This window comes from Sciurus carolinensis, chromosome 10 (assembly GCF_902686445.1).
Source record: "Sciurus carolinensis chromosome 10, mSciCar1.2, whole genome shotgun sequence".
Lineage (NCBI taxonomy): Eukaryota > Metazoa > Chordata > Mammalia > Rodentia > Sciuridae > Sciurus > Sciurus carolinensis.
Window position 1 is genome coordinate 65,163,758 of NC_062222.1, and position 26,273 is coordinate 65,190,030.

At 33.5% G+C, this 26,273-nt stretch overlaps 1 protein-coding gene across 1 annotated transcript in view; it reads right to left on the minus strand.

Moving 5' to 3' along the window:
• The window catches only part of Ccser1 (coiled-coil serine rich protein 1), a 1,248,518-nt gene that overhangs the window by 1,086,576 nt on the left and 135,669 nt on the right, over positions 1–26,273 (minus strand). The window contains 3 exon segments of the mRNA XM_047566362.1: positions 13,402–13,439; positions 13,442–13,585; positions 15,975–17,336. Of these exon segments, the coding sequence (XP_047422318.1) occupies positions 13,402–13,439; positions 13,442–13,585; positions 15,975–17,295 (1,503 nt within the window). The 5' untranslated portion in view covers positions 17,296–17,336.

Here is a 26,273-nt window from a genome sequence, read left to right on the forward strand (position 1 = left end):
TATATCACCAAAGTAAATAAATATACTGTATCTCCTTGGTACTTTGACTCAACATGTACTTCCAGGTAAATAACCTAGTCAGGAGTCAAAATAACCATCCTGTGGAAATTTCATAATCTCTTGGAAGGAAATAAGTCACTTTTCAACTTAAAGAAGTTCCAAGATCCAAAATCCAGAAAAAATAATTATCACTCCCTCCTCAGTGTGCATATAAGTAGTGTAAGGTATTTTCAGTAAATGTTACACATTTTTCAAGATTATTTCCCCCCCAAAAAAGACTATCATTTGAGTAGAGATGGGGAAGAATCTTAAAATTGAAAGAATATTTAAGTTCATAAACTCTTTTATTTAAGAAATACAATAAAATTTTTTTAAAAATCTTTAAATATCCGAAATACTAGAATTGAATGTAGCAAAAGAGAACTAGACACAAGGTATAGGGAAAAGGTTCATTTCAATAAGAGAAAGAGAATTTTAAAGAGCACATTCATTTAAATAAAAAATACACTTAGATCTTTAGTGAAAATTTTACTTCTTAGGAAAGAGTTATAAACAGCAAATAATATTTTTCACAGGAAAAATGACCATATAATCCATGACACAATAAACTCCCAAAAGTATTAGCTTCTCAATTATTTTCTGCCTGACTATGAACAAATTTATGGAATAACTTTTGCTTTAATTAGGGTTAAAATAGGAAAAGGAAAATGTTAGCAAATGTTAAATCATGAAACTTTTAGATGAAATTCATAGAGGGCACATGTTTTTAAGGAACAGGACAAAGACCACAAGGTCTCTTGATAAAAAATACTTAACAAAATTATAATGACTTACAAGCTTAGTTCTTTTCAGACAGACTTGTTTCTATTTCTCATTTCTACTCCATTCATCATTAAGAAATTTGTATAATATCTTTAGGTTCACAACCAGAAGCATGAAAATAGTTTAGGAATAAAGTGTGGGACTTTATATCAGTAAAGAAGCATACATGATAGTTAATTTGTCTTCATTAATTATGACCTATTTCGATTAGAAGAGAATCTTGCAATCAATTCATCTTGATTACATCTTATCCCTTATTACCCATCACCATTATTTCTAAAAACATCATGCACTTTGAAGGTGTCTGATTGAAGAAAGAGTATATAGGAAAAACAATTAAAAACATAAAAATCTACTGCTATTTATAATGCAACCAGAATGCCAGTCCCTATACTAATAATCACTACTGCCTACAAACAGTATTTCCTGTTTCTGTAAATATTTCACATACCTTGTGTCACTTTCCACACTACACTGAGTGCAAAATTATGTCGACATTGTACTGATGACAGTTTGGCTTGGCTAGAAAATATGCTGTTCATAAATTAGACTACATGACTTCAGTCACTAAAAAAATATGACCCTTTATAACTGAACTCATAACATGAGAAAAGAACACGAGTTGTTGACAAAATAAAAACAACCAAAATGTACATAACTCAGTATTTTTCTTATCCTGGAAATATCTTTATTGCTATTCTCCATGAGAGATTTAATTGATAACTATTCAGTAAGTAATCACTAGTGAGAAAGATTTTAAATATATAATTTCACAATTTTTGGAAACAAGTAATAGTAAGAAAAAAATAAGAGAATAGTTTTAATTTAGGAGCAAAGCAATTCAACCAAATTGAAACTTGTTTATCTCAAATAACAATGAAAAAGTAGTATGCTATTTTGCATTCACAAAATAATAAAAAATAGCACCATTTTCATCTGAGGTATTTACGACAGAAATCTACAAGCACTTAATAAATTTATTTAACACATTTAAAATTAAAAGAATAATAATTCCAAAAGGGCATACCTTTTATGCCATCATCCTACTTACAATCACCAATGGCTCCTGACTTCCTACCAAAATTCTTATATAATACAATACTCCCTACTTAGCTCCTTCCTATCTCCTTTATTTCTATTACAACATTTCACTTCTACTCTTATACTCCTGCCTTACCAGAATGCTTCATACACTAATAAAAAATACTCACAACTTGCTCTAGGTATAAATTGCTGTTCTATTGGTTTTTGTTAAGTGCACCATGGGGTAATGATTGTGTTAAGAACACAAAACTGAGAAACAAGGTCATGAAAGATTGGTAATCAAAGAGAGGGTCTCACTTCTGATTTCACTATTTCCTGCTAATAAAAGCTCAGACTTTGTGAAGTTACATGTGAATGTGTAGGTTTGTGTCCAAAAGAGATACAAATAAGTGTTGTCTAGATTTTAAAAAATGCAAATCTTAAAGGTGATAGTTTCTTGCCTTAGAAGATATTAATCAGTTTTACAATAAAACTAATAATCCCAATCTAATAATTCTTTATTAAACTTCCTACCAATAACTGGTTTCTGAAATACTCCTTGAACAAGCTCTCATTTTTATTGATTATCCATCAATCAACTAGTGATATAAATCTTTGGTGTATATATAAAAGTTATTATTTTCAAGTTTAAAAATTGTACTTTTATAGCAATTACTCTGATTTAAAGATATTAACTAGCATGTGAAATTTTCATCAATTCTTAGGAAGAATTTGACATTCTTCCATTTGTGCTACTACTCTATCCTGCTAAAAAGGATTAAAAGCACATATCACACCATTACATATACACTGTTTGTCTTCCCTTGTACGATCTGTGGCCCCATTAGCCCAGACCCTGTGGACATTGTCACTGAATTTCCTTCTAGAGCTCAACAGTACAGTACTTAAAACATGGCCAGGTGTTAACTGAATTAAGTGAATGGAATAGAACATGAATTTACTTAAAATTAAGTAAATGTTTGTTTGCTTCTTATGCATTTATTTATTGCAATAAGGGAACTAAGCCCAAAATAAAGTGTAAGATATATTTCAATACAGGATTTAATAGCAAATCATTCAGTCAATTAGTTCCCCTTCAAATATTGGGAAATGAGCTGCCAATATGAAAATCATTAAGCCAATGCAGAGCTTAAAAATATATGAAGTAAAACATATCCAGTCCCAGAACTGGAAGACACAACTGTGCAAGACACATTTGCATAGTATTTACTAATGATGGTTTCCCTCAGCCTGACAGCACCAGCTACCCAGCTTTAGTCTATTAAAGACTAGACATTTGTTGGATGACGTCTTAAGAAAATCCCATAACTACTTTGAGGAGGTTCCCACATATCAAATCTGGAATACTTTGAGCATCAAGATAAATAATGATGGTAATGGATTCTGATCCTTTGAATACAAGAACTCATGATTCTGTTCTGACAAAGGATATTTACATAGCTTCAAAGTATTTCTCCAGAGATTACTTATGATTTGATAAGAGAAAAAATAAAATAATAACTTTGCAATGGTGAAGCCTAGTGAACACTTTTACCAAGTAATCAGTGGTAACATCACTATAAATGAGACAAGAGAACGTCATGTACCTCCTGATGTGATCCACAAAGAGCACAAGCACTCAGAGCCTGAGTGTTAACTAGGCCTTCCCCACCCACTCCAACAGTAGCAGGGGTTTTGGATGGGCACCTAGCTAGCACTGGCTTCAAATACATATTAAGTGAAGTTATTAAGTCCATTTAATAAAATCATGTTTTTATTTTGTCTTCAATTTGAGCTATTGCTTTATCCTAAGCAATTCTATTGCTATATTATTGTTGCGATCATCCTTCAGTATAAAAAAAGTGTTTTCAGTGATGCTTTTATCTATTACTTTAATAAGATTGACTTGTTTATTGAACCAGAATAATTTGCTATTTTATGGTAAAAGTATTCTTACTTTTTGAAGGAATATAGACATTTTTAGCAAAGTCGTAATGCCAAAATTGAAAAATCACTTTATGTTGTTGTTTACAAGAACAAAAACCAATTTGTGTAGAAATCATTTGCATGGTTCATCTGTTCTGATTTCCTAAAAATTAACTAATGATCTACTTATCACAAGGAAAGAATCATGAAAAGCTAAAGAGTCTAGCATCTTTTATGTTCAACCCCACTACACTGAATAAAAAAATACAAACAAAACTATATACTAACAATGGTGACTATCTTTGAACTTCTTTAGTTAACAGACCTCACAGGCTTCCTGCAGCGTAACAGTAAATTCCCTTCAAGAAATCATAGTATCACTTCATAAAACTTAATGGCGGCCCAACTCCCTTTTGTTATGCAGGACTTCCTAGAGAGATAAATGCTATTGGTGAGGATCACGCATTAATAGCTCTTTTCTCTCTCTCTAAATGTAAGCTCAGCATCGATGCTTCAGTTCTTTTTTTCTCAGCTATAGCAACTTCCAATGGACTGCTGGGTCAAGTTAAAGCTTCAGAATCAGAGTCCTCTGGCACCCACTTGGCTCAGTGATACTTTCTATATACTTTTATTATTATTATTAAAAAAATAATAGAGAGAGAGAAAAAAATCACTGTGATTCATGAACCATAGCTAGGTGGCTGATCCTCTTTTCATTTAAAATCACTATTTGTATTAATGTGCCCACATTTCTTTGGAACATAAATCTACTGAAGGCAGCAGCATGCTGAGATATACTGTCTCATCTCAACCAGCGCCTAATACATGACATGAATTATCTGACAGCTGGTTACCCTCTAGTTCAAATTTCATAAAATTTAAACACTCAAGCTGAATGCCCTACTGGTGGAGGTATTCTTGCAAGAGAATGAAGAGAGAAGTAAGAAAAGCAAGCACAAAAGCCCTGTGTTATAAAAGTTCTCACAAATGTTTATAGATTTGAAATTAACACAGAACGCACTAGTACTGATAAATACACTAAGTTCAAAACTTATTCTTAATGAAAAATAAATACAGTGATCTACAATTATTTTCTTAAACATTCCTCTTTATCTTTGAAGCCACTCCTTATAAATATTTAGTACAGCACTGTCTTAATATTTAACAGAAAATATTTTAAATTAGTAATTTATAAAGTTATTGTGTAATGAATTACATAAGTGAACATGTAAACAGCTAACAATAATTGTTACTGTGTAATCAATTACATAAGTGCATAAGCAAATAGTTAAACTTGCTTTTTAATTTAAGAAAACAAAAATGCAAATCTCATTTCTTTGTTAATAGTCTAAACACCTTAAGGACTTTTTAAGGACTTTTTTCCTGATTTGAAAATTGGAAAATAGCTGGGTTGAGTAAGCTTCCTAATTAAAGTGTAACATATCATACATAGTATTCAAATCTTAAGTGTACCATTCAATTTTTTTCGAAGCAATATAAATTAATCTTGAAAAATCAAGTTTTGAAAAATAAAATGAGAAATCAAATAAATAGTGGATTACCCTTAAAAAGCAATAATATATAAACAAGTTGAATTTTTAAGAACTTTTTTGACAGAGCTCACAGGAGCTAATGTTGCCATGAAAAGATAATGCAAAATGAGAACCTGGCTTTTAAAGTATTTTTCTTTCTAAATGACTAGTTTAAAAAGCAATAGTATTTTTATTTCTATATTTCTCATTTTGACTTACGGTATTGATTTAAAAACAACTACTATATTCTTTCGTTTAGCACTTTTAAATTCAAAAAGCCTTCCTACATAAAATATTTTATTCTTCCAACCATTCTATAGTGTAAACAGTATTATTAAGTGAAAAAAATGAGATTGGAATTTTATGTCCTTTCTTAAATAACCCAATCTTTCATGCCATCCTTGCTTAAAATAAACAGAAAACATGTTAACTGACAAATGAGAGTTCCTATTTTGTGAATTTTTCTATTTTGATCATGTTGTTTTGTGTTAGGAAGGTGTGCATCTGACTTTTGAGCAACCTGATTTTATTCCACACAAGTTTCACAAAAAATAAGATAAAAATACATATTCTTATAACATATTAAAGATTAGAGGGTGTCAATGGAATTTAGAAAAAAATAAAATATGAAAATATTATAAAGTCCGTCTTCATTAATTCACTACATTTTCATCACTTTGCTACATTTTTTATATTGTTAGAAACTCAAGTTATTTTGTAGCTCCCCTTCCACCCCTCCCCAACACACTGCACACAAGTTTCCTCTTGGAACAGAGCCAGCCTGAGGCACAATCCCTGGGAGACTGAAGGAAACAAAGAAGAAACAGCAGTTCAGAGGCCATGGTGCAGGACACAGGTGGGCAGTGTGTGTTGTGGTTGCCGAGTTTCCTGTAATACCAAATGCATGCTGCTTGCATAAGACCCACAATGTGTGCCTGCTCTGTGCTCAACTTTAGGTGCTATAAATTTGTTTTAAAAATGTATAATGTTGAGTGGTAGCAATGAAAGTAGAATTTATTATTAATTATTGCACTATATTAACACTGATTCCAACATGGTGGTTGTATTTTAAGTGGTACAATTGCAGTTTCTGCAGTGTGACTTTAGGCACAGAACAGGTAATGAGAATTTTAAGAATATCTTAGAAGGAGTTTGGAACATATGCATACAAAAAAAAAATTAAAATATTAATACAAATGAAAAAAGGGGAGGGAAAGAAGCCATGAACTCTTGGGCAAAAGTAACTTTACTGCGTATTTCTCTGCATCTGCTCCAAAGATAAATGCCCTCAGAATTTCTCCTTTTGCCAGTGTATCTTTTATAAACAGTCATTCCATTTCCAAAAATCTAAATATATTCTGATTATTCTTCTTTGACTTGGCCATATTTCGGATATAACAGAAATTTTCAACCTTTTCATTTGGAATCCTCATAGAAACTCTCCTACATCTTAAGTTTTCAGATTGGATAAGTAAACGAGAAGGCAGGAGTTAAAGACAAAACAGCAAGGAATAACTGTGCTTTAAGTGTGGGTGTGACAAAGAGACTGCGAAGGAGTTTGGAAAGAGGGGGAAAAAAAGAGTACAACCAGAGCAGAATAAGCACTGTAAAGAGAGGAGAATCAATCACTGTACAAACAAGCTTTTACAGTATGAGATAAAGAAATCAAGAAAAGATGAGACTGAAAAAAGGGACTTGAAAACTGACAAAGTCCCTGCTGCCTCAGTTCTCAATGAGAGTCCACTGTTGTCCACCACAGCATATCTGGCAATGTCTGGAGACATTTTTCATTGTTACACATGGGGGGCTTTGGTAGCATTTAGTGGGGAGGGGTCAGGGATGCTAGTAAACAGCCTAGTGTACACAGGACAACTCCTCTAACAAGGAACTGTCCAGGACACTAGGTCAGTAGTTCCGACCTTGAAAACATGAGGAGGGGCTAAGGTGTGAAGGTGAGAAGCTTCTGTGAAGTGAGGGAAGGAATACAGCAGGAGTCAGGCAGGACTGCTTGCCCTGTAGGGAAGAAAGGAATAACAGGATGGGGAACTCAGATGCAGGCAGGGTGTAGAAAGGGTGATTTGTGTGTGTTCCCCTCAAGGATGGAGATCTTGGCAATGTTACCAACTGACAGCGATGACGAGATGGAGGAGAAACTAAAGAAAAACAGAGAAAACACAATGATGGAGTATCCCTCCAATGGAGATGAGTTACAATCCAGATGATAAGTGGAAACATTTGCTTTAAAAGAATGAAGGGACAGAGATTTCTTTAAAAAGCACAGAAAAAGAAGGACTTGTGGGTAAAAGTATGAATGCTTTGAGGGTAATGGTGGGCTGCACGAACTTGACAGCCAGTTTGAAGCATATTCAAAGTTCAGACCCCTGCCTCAGCCAAGTCAATCTATATTCCCTTTTCCCTATAATGGGGGGATGTGGTGCAAGTTTCCTGGACAGTAAGAAGGCAAGTGCGCTAGTGTAATCTTCTAATGAAAGAATTCCCAGAAAATACACAACTGACAGACTACAATTGTTTTTACAAGGAGAGTTTAATCTATGAACTGCTTTTTTATAGAATAGTCTAACTAGCTAGGATTACAAATGGAAATACAGAAAATAGATTATTTAATAGATTACGGAATCTAGAAATGTATAAGATATGGCTCTCTGAAAAAAGGCCCATGTATACTGTATCACCCCGTGCAAGGTGGAGACAGTTTATATCAAGACAGTTTCTTCTGCCTAATGAGGGGTTTGTGCACATCCAGCAGCATAAGCATCACCAGACAGCATGGACCAGATCACTAATAATTATGATTCTGCAATTCTAATTACTCAAACTGAAGTTAAAGTCACTTAAGACGAACTGAATTTAATCTATGAATAAAATGTTTGTACCTTTGTGCATCAAACGTACAAATTGTGACACTTTCTAAATGAAAATAAATCACACCCTAATGAGCAAAATTTACTTTTAATTCATTCATATTTATTAGATAACTTATTTCCACATCAAACACAATGTTAATAACTGCTAGGAATGCCAAAACATACACAGGTTCTTTCACTTAGATGACTGAAGCCTAATAGCCAAAACGAAGCACATTCAAATAACTACATGCTGGGTGCCATATGTGTGATATAACCTAAAAGAACACTGAAAAGAAAAATGCCATCAATAACTAGAAAAATCAATAAAGCCATTATGAACTAGGGCTATGAATCTAAAATTAATATGCCAGTTATCAACAAGTGTAATTTCACTCTTAATGAGTGATACTTGTGATTTTCCTTTTTAACAGAGAAGAGAGGAAAATGATTTGTATAGCTTCATTTTCTTAAAAATATTACTGGCTTCCTTTTCTCATTAAACATGTCTGACATGTGCAAAGACATTGTCTTTAATTCCATTGCTAATGAGTTACATCAAAAGCTACAATCATTATTTTAACTGCCCCCAAAATACATTATTAGCATTATTACTTATTGGAAATTCTCATTAAGGACTTAAGGATTCAGGGGAGACATATCTTAAATCAGGTGTAATCATCATCTTTCCTTTGCTCTTAATTTTGAGCATGAACAACTTTCACCCTACAGAATGGAAATGTGATGATGCATATCCTAAAGGAGGCCAGTGGAAGTCTTTTGCCAGGCAGGTTGTAGAGAGGGGAGCTTTTTGCAAATGCTTTTTGGAATGTAAATGTTGAGGTCTGTTCTGTACCTTTCTCTTTACTGTATCACAGTGGTTAAATATGTTGTATTGACAAGATTATGGTCAATATAATTTTCTCCCTATTTCAGACTCTAAGATCCTCAAGTGACTTTCTTCTTTGCATCATTAGAATAGGTTCTCAACAAGTGTTTATTAAAGAAACTCTGAATGCATGAATGAATTGATTATAATGAACAAAGGATAAGCTAATAAATGAAAAAACAGCAGGCCCCAGGGGAAAAAAAAGTGTATGCATAATAAATTGCTTGAGTCTCCTAAATAGTGCTTGATTAATTAGTCTAAGATAGTTCAGCTATTAACAATGATATCTAAATTCTAGAGTTCAACATACCAAAGCATTAAAATATTCATGAGATGATAAAGATATGCATGCTACTACTTTTTCTTTTTTTAAAATCAAATATAAATCTGGTCCTCTCTTCCATGGAAGCAGTCCTAAGGCTGATGTTTTAACTGTGCCATTCACAGTTTCTACACAAAGGCAGCAGGATGCCCAACTGCAAATGAGAGAAATTATGCTGCATCAGAGCAAAACTTCCTGTCAGGATCACTTAGCAAAGAGTCCAAGGTAATGCTGTGAATGCATTTGCTGAGTGAACTAAAGATAATCAACTTTCCAAACCAAATTTATAATGTAATAAAATACTTCCAAATACATTAAGACTCCTTGAGTCAAGGGAAAAAGTAAACTTAGTCCATTTAAAGTATATATCTCAAGGACATTAAGAAGGGAAGAGGGCACATCCCAAAGAACAAAACTCATCCTTATATATGAATCCTTCAGTTTCAGATATGATTTCATCTTTTTTAACCACAAGGACCAACCTGCATTCAATGACTAGACAACAAGAAAGGAGCAGGCCTGTAGGAAATATCAAAATTAATTAAAGAACTGAGATACAATAAAATACTTGAAACATGATCCTTGTTGGTGTTCATGGCCTCTTTTGCATCCAATTTGGGATACCTGATGAGTTCTGACCAATGAGTTGTGAGCAGAAATGAATTGATTCTCACAGGTCAGAGAATTTTATCATCAGGACTTCCAGAGTCTCTTTTTGCCATGGTAAAAGGCAATGTTAACTGTAGCTGCTTTAATAGCCTGGAAACAGAACCAAAGAGACACAATAGAATCCCCAGAACCTTTCACAATGAACATGCAGCTTGAATGAAAAATAAATCCATATTATAAAGTCACTAAGACTTGGAGGTCATTTGTTATCATTTAATCAAGTTTATCACAATTCAAATGGTCAGGCACTTTCCTTCCTGGAATGCTAGGTCCTTGGGATTGTTCATTATGAATTTACCCTCACATTATCTTTTTTTAAAATTCAAGACGGGGTGATCCTGCAAATATTCAGAGTGAATATTCACTGTGTAAAGTGGTTGAAGAAACCTTAACAAACCCTTATGCGTAGTTATAGAAAAAAGTAGATCCTATTTCTAGAAAAGCTTTTAAATTTTTTTCCGACAATCCTATGAAAGTATGGAAAAAAGTTTCTCCTTAAAGGAAATTTAAGAAAAATCTCTATTTGTAGTGTTTTGCTTGGAAAAAAATGAAATAAATGTGAATGTTTATTAAATAGTTTTAGATATATTTTCCCTATAATAAATTTAAGCAAATTCCAGCTTCTTCTGAGTTTCAGACATTCTATAAATTTATACGTCCTGCTTTTTCTATTCTAGATGGTAATATCCCACAAGCATACAATAGCACTAGAATTGTGGTACATCTAACTCAGTAGGGCCACGCAGGAACACACATTTGCATCTTAATAAACAGTCATATCTAATTGGTAAAACTGATGTCCCAATGGACTGTAAGAAGGACTGGAATTCCACCTCGTCACTTTTATAACCAAGGTTTTATTTGAAGATATTTCTTTCAGTAGAGACATGATGCCACTCATCACTATCAAGAAATACTAGAACATTTTAAGTTCAAAATAAGTATTAATTTTTCTCCTTTTTTGTATCTCTTACAGAGTATAGACTGTTATAGACTGATACCAAGCATAGGTTGCTTTAAACCTGTTAATTTCATTACACAAAACTAATAGAACAAAACTGAAAAGTGCTTCAGATTAATTTTAAATCTAACATATTCTCCCAAAAGTTTGTAGGATTTAAACTTAGCTAGGATCCAAATCCATATCCTACCTCTTCCATGTACTATCTATATGATTTTGGGAAAGTTGTTTATCTTCTTAGTGCCTTATTTTTCCTCTTTTGTAAAACTTGATTAAAACAGTATCACTTAGTCCACAGTATTTCTGTGATGACTGAATGTGCACAGCATTAAAAGTAGTCCCTTGATACAAATAAACATTAAAAATACCTGTTATGCCTTTTAAAGGAAAGAATAACAAATATTTATTCTTAAGTATGTAAGGTTGCTTGAGCTATTTTGGAAGAGGATCATAGAAAATGTATCACTTTTCACATTTAAAGTTACAATATCCTAAATGCATTTCCCTCGTTTAACAGAGTTGGAAGAGCATCTTAGCATTTCTTCCTTGCATGGCTAAAAGAATATATTTTGCACATTGTAAATTAACTATTGAATAGTAAAGGAACAGAATAATGAGATATAAATGGCAAAATCCAAAGGGAAACAGTAAAATCATGAAGTAATTTAAAGTTTGAAAGTGTCAGTATTTACTTCAACAAGTGCAATCCATAAATTCAGGGAACAGGTTCAATACTTTTACCAGGTTTCTATTCCACCACAAGGCAACAGTGTAATCCTGCCATCTAGTGGAAAAACTGTAACATTGCAGGAACAATTTTTGAAAATTTATAAATAAGGGTTCAAATAGAAGAACAAAATCACTTTTTATGTTTTGACATATTAAGCTATAAATGTTGAAAGTGGATTTGAGATGAAGAGTGATTTTGTGCTATTACAGGAAAATTATTTAAATTATATGTTTTAAGAAAAACAGTTGTATATTAAAATATGTAAACTGTTCAACTTTGGGCAAGAGGAATGTATAGTGTACATATTAACATAAATACTTCTCTATAAGAAACAATGTAAATTATCTGAGGAAAAATGTTTAATAATTCCCTATTCTAACTTCTTAGGATTCATCAAATGAAAATCTTTTTAAACATTATCATACTTAAAAAAACAAACTACAACCATAATGATATAACACTTTCAATGCACAAAAGAACAAAAAGAAAAATGAAATAAGGATGAAATGTAACATCTCTACACATGGTACAAATGTAAACATATAATAAATTTTTGGTACAAAAAATTGTTCAATTGTTCATTAATTCTTTGTTTGACAAATATTAAGAAACGGTCAAGCTCAAATCACTGTTACAACTTTCAAGTTCAAGCACAATGGTTTTGCTAAAACTCAAGGTTACCTTACTAACTGAAGGTTTCAGCATAATATACTTATCACACATAAATGACCTAGTATTTTTATTTGAAATCTTATCTAAAGTACATAGAGATTTTGTAAGTGATTTATTTACTTGCATTTTTCAACAAATATCTATGGATAGGTAGGTAGGCAGGTAGATGGGAGGCAAGCAGGTAGGTAGGTAGATAATTTTAAATAAGTGCTGTTAAATAGGAATGAAATGCACTTCTGAAAAAGAACACATTTGCAAGAAAGTAAGCAAAGAGAACTCCAAAACCAAGCCCACCCTAACATTAGTGAGACTCGAGGCCAAATGGACCCAGGGGATATAGTCCATGCCTCATCTCTTCCCACTCCCCAACTCCACTTCATTCTGTTGGGGAGCTTCTTAAACATGCTTCTATGACACCCCACCCCACAAGTGTAAACTCAGAACATACACCCTACACACACCACATTCTAAAAGCAGGATATGTAGCTTGGATCAGGAATCTAGAGTCTCAGTTACCCCAATGTGTTGTAACTTCAGATAGGTGTTCTGCATCAGCCCCCATAGACTCCCTCATTATCCTGTGCAGAGGGGCACTGCAGGAGGGCAGCCAAAGTAGAGACGACTGAAGGACCTAAAGGCGGCTCTAACACCAGTGTGTTTTGGGAAAGTACATTTTCTAGCAGGAAATGAAGCTATCCTCATAATTGGTGATTTTACTTTGTGATCCTTGGATCTTGTTCTAAAATGAAGAATTACAGACTTCCCACGGAGGCACGGAAGGCAAGAACTAAAGGGGATCTGTCATGGTGTGCACCTATCTGTCCTGCCCCATAAGAATCTCAAGTGAAAAATTACTCTGATTTGTGACATTGACCATAGAAACCAATTTCCCCTTCAAATACAGAATGGGATTTTTTTGCAAAAGGTACAGACATGATGACAGATATACAGAGCAGTATTTCATGATTTGCATCCATATGCATATACTTACCATGCTGTTCATTTTTGAGGATGAGGAACTCGTTCTTGCTTTCTTAAACTATTTATTTCTTCTACATTTCCATCTTTTGGTTTCAAAATCATTCTGCTACTCCCCGCAGTTCCTTCTGATGAGGACCGCAGTCGCCTCTCTATAAACCTTCCTTCCCGATATGGGCTGAGGCTACTGGCAAGAACTAATAAAAGAAAAATAAATAAAAATTAATATAAATATATAAATTGAGCTTTTATAGATGTTCCCTTGGAAGTTAGTACAATATTCCCTAAAATTCTCTTGCCTACTCACACATGCCTCTCTGCATCCCCAGCACATAACCTACCTTTCACAAGGTGGCCAAAACGATGTTCCTAAACACAAGGGAGCTCAGCCATCATCACTCCTCTACTCATAAAGCTGGTACTTTCCAAAGGGCCTGCCTGGCTCCTCAGGCCATAACCTACCTCTCTATCCCCACACCATGACCTGTCCTGTTCAGATGCCCTGACCTCAGCTTCTCCCTTCATCCTTCATTCTGCAATGCCACATGAACCCCTTGAGACTTCTGGAACATCTCAGGCATGCTCCAGCCCTATATCCTTAGACCTATGATCCTCACACTAATTAATATATTTCTTTCAAATATCTGCATGACTTACTCCCCAACTTCTTTCAATTCTTTGTAACCTAAGGTGCCACCCTGGTGGTCATATTTAAAAATGCAAACTGCAATCCCACTTCCCACTTCCAAATCCTTTATTCTGCTTTAAACTTGTCCTCAGCCATTATCAACATATGACATTTATTTATATGCATGTTCACTGTCTGAGTATCCTCAGTAGAAAATAAGCTTCATGAAGATGGGACTTCTTCCCTTTGTGTTGCTAGTACTGAAAACAGTGTTAAAACAATATTTGTTGAATGAATGAAAGAGTGAATAAACTAACCTCTATTTAGGCTCATCCACTGGTTAAAATATTTTTAACAGAACCTATTAGACTAACATAGCAATTCTTTTTAAATAAGTTTAAAACTAATGAATAAACATTAATTTCATTATTAATTGTTCTAATTGTACATCTAATACACTCAAGTATGTATAATGCACTAGCTTAACTATATGCTTCATAACATACAAAATAAGTTTAGTGTAAAAAACTGAGTGGCAGCATCTTTCTTGCCTGAAAATTTTTAAAAATTTGAATTTAAAAAAATTTAAATCCCAAATTATAAAATCCTTATGAAGAGCACATGAATATTCTCACAAATAAAGAATAGTATAATATCATCTTTTCCTTGTTGATATTCCCAAAATATTTGTACAAGAACAAGCAACACATTGTCAAAATTAATGTGTTAAAGATCTTGTATCTATTCTCTTAACAAATGGATTAATAATCACCAAGATCATCATTGCTCATTCCCTAGTTTTCACAGAGATAAAAATGCATGGTACTGAATACTCTTAGGCAAGTCATCACTGCTAAATAAGAATCTGATATATAAGATATAAATTTTATATAAAATTGTATTTCTATGTTTTGTGCTTTTTTTCTTTCCTTTTGTACAAAAAGAAAACTTATCTTTAATGGCAGTGTATGTATTTGTGGGGTACATAGTGACATTTCAATGCATGCATACAATGTGTAATGTTCAGATCAGGGTAATTGTGTGGTATTTCTTTTTAAAACTGACTACATTTCAACCACAAGCCCATCATTTACTAACAAAGTGACTTAGTAATGTTATCAATGGTAAATTTTGATCAATTATAAATTTTTATCAATAACTTCTGTATAAATCTTTTGTGAGCAGTGAAGAAAATAGTGTACGCAAATTTCTTAGCACATTTTAGGGTAAGTAAGTACCCAAAAGCTTTATTGAACTGAATTTTATGTTAAATATCCAAGTTTTCTGGAGTCTAACTGAGGTAATTCTCACACACACACACACATGCACACACACACACACAAACACCCTTTCTTTTAAATTAAAGAGACTGTGCCCCAGATTACACACCTAGTTAATTTTAGAGGCAGGTTTAGAGGGTTAGAATCAGGCAAGGGCTATAGGCACCAAGAACCTTATTTTTAAAACTTGCAATTCTTTTGGGTCTAGAGATAGAGATTATTTATGTTGAAACATGTACCCTAATTAATAGTGAAAAAATTTTTAACATAAGCAATAGAATTTAAAGTATACATGTATAATGAGTTTGGCTGAAATATATTCTTTCATTAACTATGAAATACCAATAACCTATAATGAATTCTAAAAAATATAGTCCTTATTCTAGATAAAAACACATCACAAATAGAATTACATTCCTTCCACTGTTTTTGGAGGTTAGAATCTGAGTAACATACCTGAGAAAATAAACAGTATTAATGAGATATGCTTTTAATATAATATAATTGAGGTAAACTTAAAATCAAGAAGATGAAGCATTTAAAACAAATATGCAGAAGAAATGTAGAGTAAAACATAAAGAAAATATGGGTTCCATTCATGAGATGAAGTGAGCAAACTGAATACATTATAATAAACATTGATTCACATCATTCATTACACAAAGAAAAGCAGCATACCTCGGGCTGTACTTGCTTCATAACCATATGTTTTGTTTAAAATGTGTTGATCACCAGAAGACGGTATTATCCTTGAATCTGAAACAGGATGAATCCCTTTAACACGTTCAGCTATTGCTTTATGTTGCTCATAGAATCCAAGTTTCCTTGGGGACCCTGTCCTTGGCATTGATTCACCATTTTGTAAAGCCAAGTTTTCTTCTCTTTGAGTATCTGCTGGTATGTGAGTCTCTGAGTTGTTCACATTCTTAACAGGTAGCTCAGTGATTTGCAATGACACTTCCTTCTGATTAGCAGCAGAGGTTTCTGATAAAGAATTAGATTCAGTACTACATCGACCTTCTAACCTGTATTTTCCAGGAGACATAACTGCACCTGGTACAGCTCCCATAAGTTCTATTGTTGTCTTTGTAACAGCAGCAGGATTGGGAGAGCTTTGAGAGGTAGGGTCATTGTGGCCACCATTGTCACAGTGGGATGCCATGCTTCCACTATTAGGAAATACATCTGCTTCAGACACAGAATCTTCAGTCAAGGCTAAAAATTCTGAAGGTGTCTGAGCTGTGGTAAGATCAGCAGAAAGCAAAGGAGATTGTAAAGAGCTTCCTGCCCGTTCAGTTACATCCACAGAACAAGATGGAGAAGCTCTTACGAATACAGGTTCTCTCTCTTGGTATTGTGTAATTTCAAGTGAAAATTCAGATTGTTGTACCAACGAAATGGATTGGCTCTGTGGAACTGGCTTAGAAAATTTATAGTGAGATGAAAAAGATTTAGGGAGCAGTTTCCTTGTTGACTGCTTAACAGAACGGCGAGTTTGTTCTTCTGTGAATCCAGAATCATCACCCTCACTTTTGCCAGAACTTAGACAATTTATAAAGACATTCTTATTAGTTGAGTGCTCCTTTTCCCTTTCAAAATTCTCTGTCAAGGATCTTGTTATCTTCTTATTTCGTGAACTACTGAAACCCACAGAATGTCTTCCCCTGGTTTTAATATGTTCTTCCAAACTCAGTTTCTGCATATTGCTGTGACCAGGTTGAGCACCATTTGAAATACTAAGGTTCTGGTTAGTGGGTTCTTGCTTAGGTTCACTACCTTTCTTATGGTGGAAGCTGATGGAAGGAGCTCGGAATATGCTTCTGCGTTTTCCTGTACTACCTGAGCTTGAGTTAGTGCTGGAAGGAGAGGAACTGTGGACAGCAACGGTATTACTGGAAGAGGGTGAAGAAGGAAGAGAGTCATGTCTTCTGCTAATACTTTTTCTAAATATTGGCAACCGGGAGACCAGGGTAGATCTTCTTGATCCTGAGTCCCCCATCGGGACTCCAAGGCTTGCACGGGGATAGCCAACTTAGCAACCTGAGTAAATTAAAACAAAAAGAAAAAGTCAATAGAATTCAATTAGAAATAAGACCTGGTAAAACAAAATATTGTATTTCAAGGTGCAACACAAAATTTGGTCTGCACCAAAACAATAAATAATAAAATTCTAATATGGCTCTTTTAAATTTATAAATACAAAAAATGATCCAATAAATCACAGAAATCTTAAATAATAAAAAAAAATTTGTATAACTGAAAATACTTAAAAGCGTACTCAAAAGTGTATTAGATTGGAAGACACAAATCACTATTTAAGAGCCAGACTAACTACTCACAACTGATTCCATAATTTTGGCAAACTGTTGAATCTTAACTTTTTATATGATTTATTTAGAGGTAGGAGGCATGCCCAGCTATGATTATTCCTGAGTAAATGCTCCAGCATTGCCTGTGTAGGAAAACACCAGATGAAGCCACTTTTTAAACTATGTGACTCAGCAAATGATTGAGGGGAATGTAACAGTGTCAAACACCAGACAAAGGTAAGGTCAGACAATGAAATCTCCATCCTGAGAAAAACTGATTAAGATAAATTCTTCTCTTTGTTGCTTGCCTTAGGATGCTCAAAAATAATCAGGTCATTAACAGAAGAAATTAAATCACACAGGATACAGGGCACACTTAAAAACAAGTTAGATTTATCAGGCAACCACAGTTATAATTTGAAGAAAGACTGGCATGAGAGCTCAATCAATTGGTAATCCTGAGAAAAGTGAGAATACATACTGAGGGGATCTAAAACAGATAACTTATGAGCCATATCAATGTCAGTACACAAGGGTTAGGACGGTGAAAAAGGAGTAAAAGGGGAAGAAAGCAGCAGCTGTAGTTCATCAACTCTGATGTACCAAATATTTTCCATAGATTTTCTCTTTTATTGTTATTTATTATAACTCTAGAAGTAGGTAATATCAGTATGGACATTTTATGGCAGAAGGAAAAGTAATTCACCTAAAGACACTCAGCTAACAAGGAGGAAAGCAGGAATAAGAAATTAAACCATCGCAACTTCAAGGTTGGCTCAGGGAAGCATGGTATACACTGCATGCACGGTAGAGAGAACCAAAGGGTACTTCCTCTTCAGGGATTCCTAGTTTAGAGCCAATCTTAGAGGATTCTGCTGGCTGCTACATTTTACTGGTTTTCACAACGTACCATGATTTACTTCTTGTTTTGTTTTGCTTTCTTTTAAAATTTCACTTAACCTTTTACCTGTACTGTCCACTCCCCCTTTGTCAGCCTGAATCGGATTCTGTTTCATTTTGTTTTTGTGACCAAATTTGCCTGACTAAACACTAGTAAATACATAATATTAGAACCCTCTATTTCATTATCCTTATAGATTAAGTAAAACACTTTCATTTCCTTGAAGAAGGAAGACATGAAAATGGAGAATATTTTCTCTCAGAATTTCAAAAATTTGTATATTTTCTCCAACAATATGGTTTTCATTGCAATCACTGAATCTGAATTAATTTTTAAAGTTGATTTATTTTTAATTTGACAAATAGTAATTGTATACATTTACATAGTATAATGTGATATTTTGATATATGCTTAATTATGTAATAATTAAATCAAGTTAATTAATATATCCACCCACCTCTCTTATGAGAACATTTAAAATGGACTCTTAGAAGCTTTGAAGTTCACAGATCTCTATTATTGACTGTAGTCATCAGGCCATGCAACAGAATACTGAAATACATTCCTTCTGTATAAATGAAAATTTGTACCCACCCTTTGCAGATCTCCCCATTCCCTACGCCTCCCCCTACAATTGTTGCCTCTAGTAACTTCAGTTCTACTCCCTACTTCATCAAGTTTGACTTTTTAAAGTGCCACTTGGAAGATCAGCTAGCATTTATTCCTCTTTCTGGCTTCTTTCATTTCACTGAGCATGAAGGTTCATCTACATTATTGCAAATACAGAATTTCCTTCTCTTTTAAAGCCCAATAGCATGTCATGGTATACATACGTGGCATTTTTTTTTTTTATCCATTCATCCTTTGTTTCGTATCTTGACTATTACAAATAATGCTTCCAATGAACTGAGATATGAAGACATTTCTTTGACATTCTGATTTCAGTTTCCTCGGATTTATATTCAGAAATGGAATTGCTGAATCATATAGTCATTCTATTTTTAATATTTTGAGGAACTTCTCTAGTGTTCTGAAATGATTGTACTGATTTACTTTCCCACCAACAGTGTATAAGGTTTCCTTTATCTCCACATGAATTTGAGTTTAAATCTAAACTGTATGTGAGCCACACCCAAGCATTTCCGTGCTCCTATAATGCCTTCATTGAAGGAAACGTTAAACAGCTCTTATTTTCACAAATAAAAATGTCTCATTCTCACAGCTTAGAGTTTCCAAATTAGAGACAATGAATAATACATTTTTCCATGATTTTATTCTTAATGTTTTAATTAGCATCATTCTCAGTTCTGATTTTTTTTTTCATTTATGTGCAGCATTTCAGTTTCCATTCAGTGCCTACTGAGCAACTGTGTCCTAATTAGAGCATTATCAACCATAATGACTTGCAGCTGGTTGTGAACCTATGGCCGTAAATGCATTAATGCCAAGATATTCACCATGATGATTGAAATACTTCAAAATTGATTTTATTGAAATATTTCTTGGCCTTTTTAAAAGCATTTCTTGCATTTGGATCAGCATTAAAATTTCTAAAAATGACTCAATTCCATATCTCCTTGGCAAGTATAAGATTTAACTAAGAAAATTTTTCAAAAAAAATTACAATAATCATTTCTCTTCTGAAATACTTACTGAACACAGCAAGACTGCTACTGGGTACAAATAACACATTTAGTCTACAGATATATTTGTCCTAATTTCTTTAAGTAAACCAGCATAGATCCTTTAGACTTCACCTTGTTTTATATGAACTCTTATTTCCTAATGAAAATGAATAAATGATAGAAAGATAAAATATAGATTAGAATTATCCATCTTCTTTAGAAAGGCTCTTCAGGGCCTAAACACTTTCTAAATCTCCAGTTCATTATTTCTCTCTTCACAATTCATTCTCAAATTAGACTGATGACTGCCATTTTCTATTCACTCTCACCCTTAGGGCCTTTGTAGATGTGGGTCCACCTGCTCAGGCTGCCTGTTCTGTGACTTTAATGCAGCAAAATCCCACTACTACCACACAGCCCCCTCCAGGATGCCACCTCTAATACTTCCTTCCCATCCCCTCTCATTGTGATCCTGTACTCCCCTTTTATGTATCCTCAGGCATTAGCTCCTTACATGGGAAACATCTATCTGACTGTACCATTCTTATCTTCAGCCTCTTAATGGCAAAGGGCCATCTCTGTTTTGCTTTGATTCTGTACTGCCTGTCACAACACAGTATCAGTCCCTATAGAGGAAGGGGATTTCGGAAAATGAAGTTGTAACTTGAACATCAGGATTTCAAATATAAATAAGAAAACACATTTGATGTCTCACTGTCATGAATAAGGGTAATAATTCTGAAGTTAATTATGCTGAAATGCACCTTTTAGACATTCGGAAGTTTGTCAAGTTTTTCAAACTATAAACACTTCAAGAATCTGAAGTTTGTCAATAAACACCTGAAAACAGCATGAAAAAATAATGATTAACAAGTTGGATGAAACAATTCTTTTACATCGACTTGAATTATTTATGAGAGATAAATGTAACAGCATTATAACATGCTAATTTCATTTCTTTTTTCTATAGTGTCACTATAATTATAACAATAACCTTTACTTCCTTAGCAACTGTACTTTTTATATATTTTTATAAATGTCCAAATCAGATAAAGCATCTTTTTTTCAACTTGTACCTTTCTTGGTTCAAGAACAATAGTTATTTGAATCATAACAAGTCTGAAAAATAGATATTATAGACTGATGTATACTTGTCCATTATTCAGGGTCTTGTACTACCATAAATAGTATTTTCTTTAAAAATCAAATTTGTTACAAAAAGGAGTATCTTCTAATTAAACTTTAGTGTTATGTAAATTAAAAAAATAATCCTAACTATTGCAATACTACAAAACAGCAGTATACTGACTCTATTAGAATTGGTATAAAAAATCAGTGTAATCACTGTGAGGTTTACAATGGGCACCTGAAAATACATTCTTTGGTGTTCAGCACCAGAATTTAATAAAAAATACCCAGAAAAGTAATTTATTGGTGATCTACACAACTTTAGCAAACACAACACCACCACGTGGTGGATCTACGCTGAATCAAATTAGAGTCACATTTCTTATTTAGCATGGTTGAGGAACATATGGTTTCTAGTTAATGGAATTATAAAGCTCACTAATAAGCTATATATTTCAAATTTGAGTAAATGTAAAATACATTAAATAATTAAGGCATATTAAAAATATTAATTGTCCTACCATGATTCCAAATGCATTAACCAAAGGCATAAAAAGATTTTGTGAGGTTTCAGAACTGCATCATCTTGGAAAAAGATTACAATAGATATAAATGGGTGCAGTAAAAGAAACAAAACCACAGTTGTTTTCCCCATAATTTTTCAAGTATTTTTTCTAGAAATTGGACACCCCTTGTGTTGTTTACATTATGAGTCAGAGTTGTTGAAGAGTCACTGGATGTCACACATTTGACATGAGCATCAGTATTCATGGTCTCTCTCCCAAAATTGATGGCAAAAATAAAACCCAAACAAATAAACTCCATACCCACACTTTCCTTTGGCATTACAAAGAGCACAGAGTGAAACATGGATAATAGTTATTTTACAGGAATGTTCTTAAGGAGGATAAGGTACTACATTAAAAAGAAACTAATACTCCCTGACACAGAACAGATTTGCAGCCTCTTATGATGAAATATATTCAAACAGGTGGCATGTGGAGTATGAGGTGCATTATGAAAATAGTTATTAAACTCTGTGCCCTAATCTCACTATTTGATTAAAAAAAAAAAACACCTAAAATAATACTGAAAAGCAGTGAATAAACGGAAGTCAGTCTTCTGACACTTTATTGTGAACTTCCCCAAAGTTTACATATGTATTGAAGTTTAAAAGGAAATATCAGCCGGGCTTGGTGGCACATGCCTGTAATCCCAGAGGCTCAGGAGACTGAGGCAGGAGGATTGAGAGTTCAAAGCCAGCCTCAGTAAAAGTGGGGCGCTAAGCAACTCAGTGAGACTATCTCTCTAAATAAAATACAAAATGGGGCTGGAGATTTGGCTCAGTGGCCGAGTGCCCATGAGTTCAATCACTTGTACAAAAGCAAAAACAAAAAACAAAAAAAAAAAAAGGAAATGATCAACATTTGAAGTGCTTATAGGGAAAGTGCACAGATTAAATTTGGCCCCAGTCTCATTCTTTCACAGGAGAGGTTTCAGAAAATAACCAACAAAGCCTAAATGATCACAATAAAAATTAAAAATAAAAACACTTTTGCACATGGGGAAAGTGCAGGAAACCAAATTACTCTGTAGATAACAATTTTCAACACTAAAGCAGGAATAAATCATATAGAAGCATTCAAATGGACATTGATTAATTTTTACCAAATTAAATAAGATAATAGCTGGAAGAAATTTCCCAAACAATCCTAACCAATTTTGTCATTTCACCCAGGGTTAATGAATCTCACATCTGTTAGATGCTAAGGGATCAGCTGGAAAGTCTTCCAGTCCAGGCAGAGGCTTTGTGATTTGTAAATCAACATTCTTTCACTTTAACTATTTTGCAATTTATCTTTAAATATACTTTTGTCTTAAATGAATGAAGAAATAATGGAGGTATTTTTAACAGACAAATCACTCCCAGAACACTGACACGGGTCACTGTGCCAGTGGGGTCAGTGAAGACAAGATGAGAAACACTAAAGGTGTGACTGATTAGGACCAAGAGGGTGATCAGTCACAGGAAAGAGAATGAGATTGTCAGCCTAAGGCAGAAAAACCAAAAAATAATTAATTGATCAGATACATTCATTAACGGATTATTAAATTTGTATGTAACTTAGCCATGTTGATTACACTGTTATTCTTAACAAATACACATACTAATACAATAACTGCTGTGTAAGAAAGAAACATCTACTTTTGGGTTATTTCTAAAACTGATTTGGACCTAAAGATGATAGTAAAAAAAAAAAAAAGAGAGAGATAGATTGTCCCTATTACATTTGTATAAATCAATCTTCCCATTAAAAAGAAAGAGTTGTAAAAATTAGCATATCAGGAACAAATAGGAGAATAAATTTCAAAGAAATCATTCCCGCAGGATTTAGGAAACAAATGAGTTTTTAATCAGAATTAGTGAAGGACAGGCACCATGATACACACTTAAAAATAAATGTGATTCTGACACCCAGTCATATAGCATCTTAGCTCTTTACTGTTCAGAAACGACAATATAGACAGAAGAGAGAAGGAAAGCATGGGTTATAAACAGAAATTAGAAAGAATTTAGTTGTGGAAGAACTGTAAAAACTGTATCTTCATGTACTCCAGACTTCAGTAAAGAAAAAAGACTGCATTTGTTTAAAAAAGGAAATGCCGTAGTTTATATACTGAGATTTGCATACAGTGAGTTCCTAACTATTATGAATGCAGAACGACACAAGAATAACTAGGCTGGAATTCAACACTGTATTTAAGATTGGCGTGACTCTAGTGTGACCTAAATAAGTTACTTAACACCCTGACCCTAAGTTTCTTTGTGTAGATAAGAGGAGCGTCCATCCTAAAAGATTTTTGTGAGTAGCATATAAGTCAATGTAACAAAGTACTGAATGGGGTCTAGCACACGATCAACGCTCAAAAGTAAATTGCCATGATTAATTAACCCATGCTTGTGTTGTTTCACAGCAGGTATGTTTTTCTTTAGTTTATAATTTACCCCAGTTCTTTCAGCTGGAAGTATTAATTCTGTCTACTGCTAAACTAGTTCTGTCATTTCCTGAACTAATCCCAAACAGGACGGAAAGGGTAGCAGAGATTGAAGGACCCATGTGTCAATGGGGCTTAGCTTAGAACCACTCCCTAGATATCATAGAATAAATTGTGATGTAGGCAATATTGAGAACATTTTTTAACCATTTCTTATAACCATGGGTTAAGCAGCTCTTATTTAAAATGCTTAGGACCAGAAGTGTTTCTGATTTCAGATTTTTTTTTTTTTTTTTTTGGAATTTGGAATATGTTCATATACATAATAAATATGTCAGGGATGGTACCCAAGCTTAAAAGGAAATTCATTTACATTTCATACACACCTTATACACATAGCCTGAGGGTAGTTTTATACAATATTTTTAGCATAGCTGCATTTTGACTGCAACCAGTCATATGAGGTCAGGTATGGAATTTTCCACTGTGGTGTCTTGTCGGTGCTCTAAAAATTGCAGATTTTAGAGCATTTTAGATTTTAGATTCTCAGGTTAGGGATGCTCAACCTTTAATTTAATTTATCCTTGCCTTGTTTTTGACCCCAAATATTTGACAATTTTGACTATACATGATTGAATAACTGATCACAGTCAACAAAATAACTCAGACAAGGAGCAAAGAATTGACATTATTTTCAATATTAAAAGACTGTCTTAGACTCTGATCATAAGTTCCAAAATGTGTAATAAACGTGCTGAATATTTAATATTGCCAATATTCAATAGCAATGTTAATATATATAGCAAATATACAACTTTAAAGAGAAAAATATATCTAAAAACACATGGTGGGGGGCTGGGGATATAGCTCAGTTGGTAGAGTGCTTGCCTTGCAAGCACAAGGTCTTGGGTTCAAATCCCCAGCACCTCAAAAAAAAAAAAAAAACACGTGTGTTTGCTAATAGAGAACAGATGTTATGTTTTTATAATCATAAAATATATTGAAGAATTTGGTTAGTCTAAAAAATATGTATTACTGAAGAAAAGAATACTCAGGGTCCAATGTTAGGTTTCTTAGAAGCAGAGCCTAAGTAATATTCTTATTCAAGCAATTTGTTGAAAGATTACTCTTAAAAGATGAAGAAGAAAGGAAGGCAGGATAGGACAAATCTTGGGGGGCAGTCCTGGATGAATAGTGCAGCAAGGATGTTGTTGAAAACAAGTTTCAGAATGATTCCTTCAGGAAGCACTGGAGCACTAATTAATACTGTGAGATGAAGAGGGTGGGAGGACTTACCTTTGGTACCCCATGCCTATCAGTCAGTCATAAGTAGACTTCTTTAAGTAATAGAGAAAGTATCAGAAAAACACAAACAGGAAAAGAACTGACATCCCCAATATATAAATAATTCCTATAAATCAATTAGGAAAAATATCTGAAAGGAAAATAACCAAGCAAAGAATATGAAGGAACATTCACAAAAGAAACACAAATCCCTAACAATATAAAAAATCTTACTCAAATCCATTAGTAAACAGGGAATATAGAAAGAGCAATGTAAGACAATAAGAAAAAGAAAACACAAAGAATAACAAAAACAAAGAATAAGAACAAGAAATTCATAGAAAAGGAAACAAATCACTAATCGACATCTGGATAGTCAGCCCATTATAAGTAGAAAAAAATAAGAAATACTATTTTTGACTTATAACATTTTAAACTTGATAATAGCATTTTTTTTGTGAATGAAGGGGTGCTTATAAACACTTGTGAAAGAGTCCAAATTGCTAAAACCATTTAAAGAGTCATTTATTGAAATACAAATTAAAAAAAAAACCAATTATATTTCTCAGCATTTAATCTAAAATAAAACAAGTCTGCACAAAGAAGAGTACATAGGGATGTTCACAACAAGGTTATAACAATATTGAAAATAATGTGTTCTTTAATAAAAGAAAATTAAAGATATGATATAAACAAGAGATGGACATCATAGAAATGTAAAAACATCAACCAG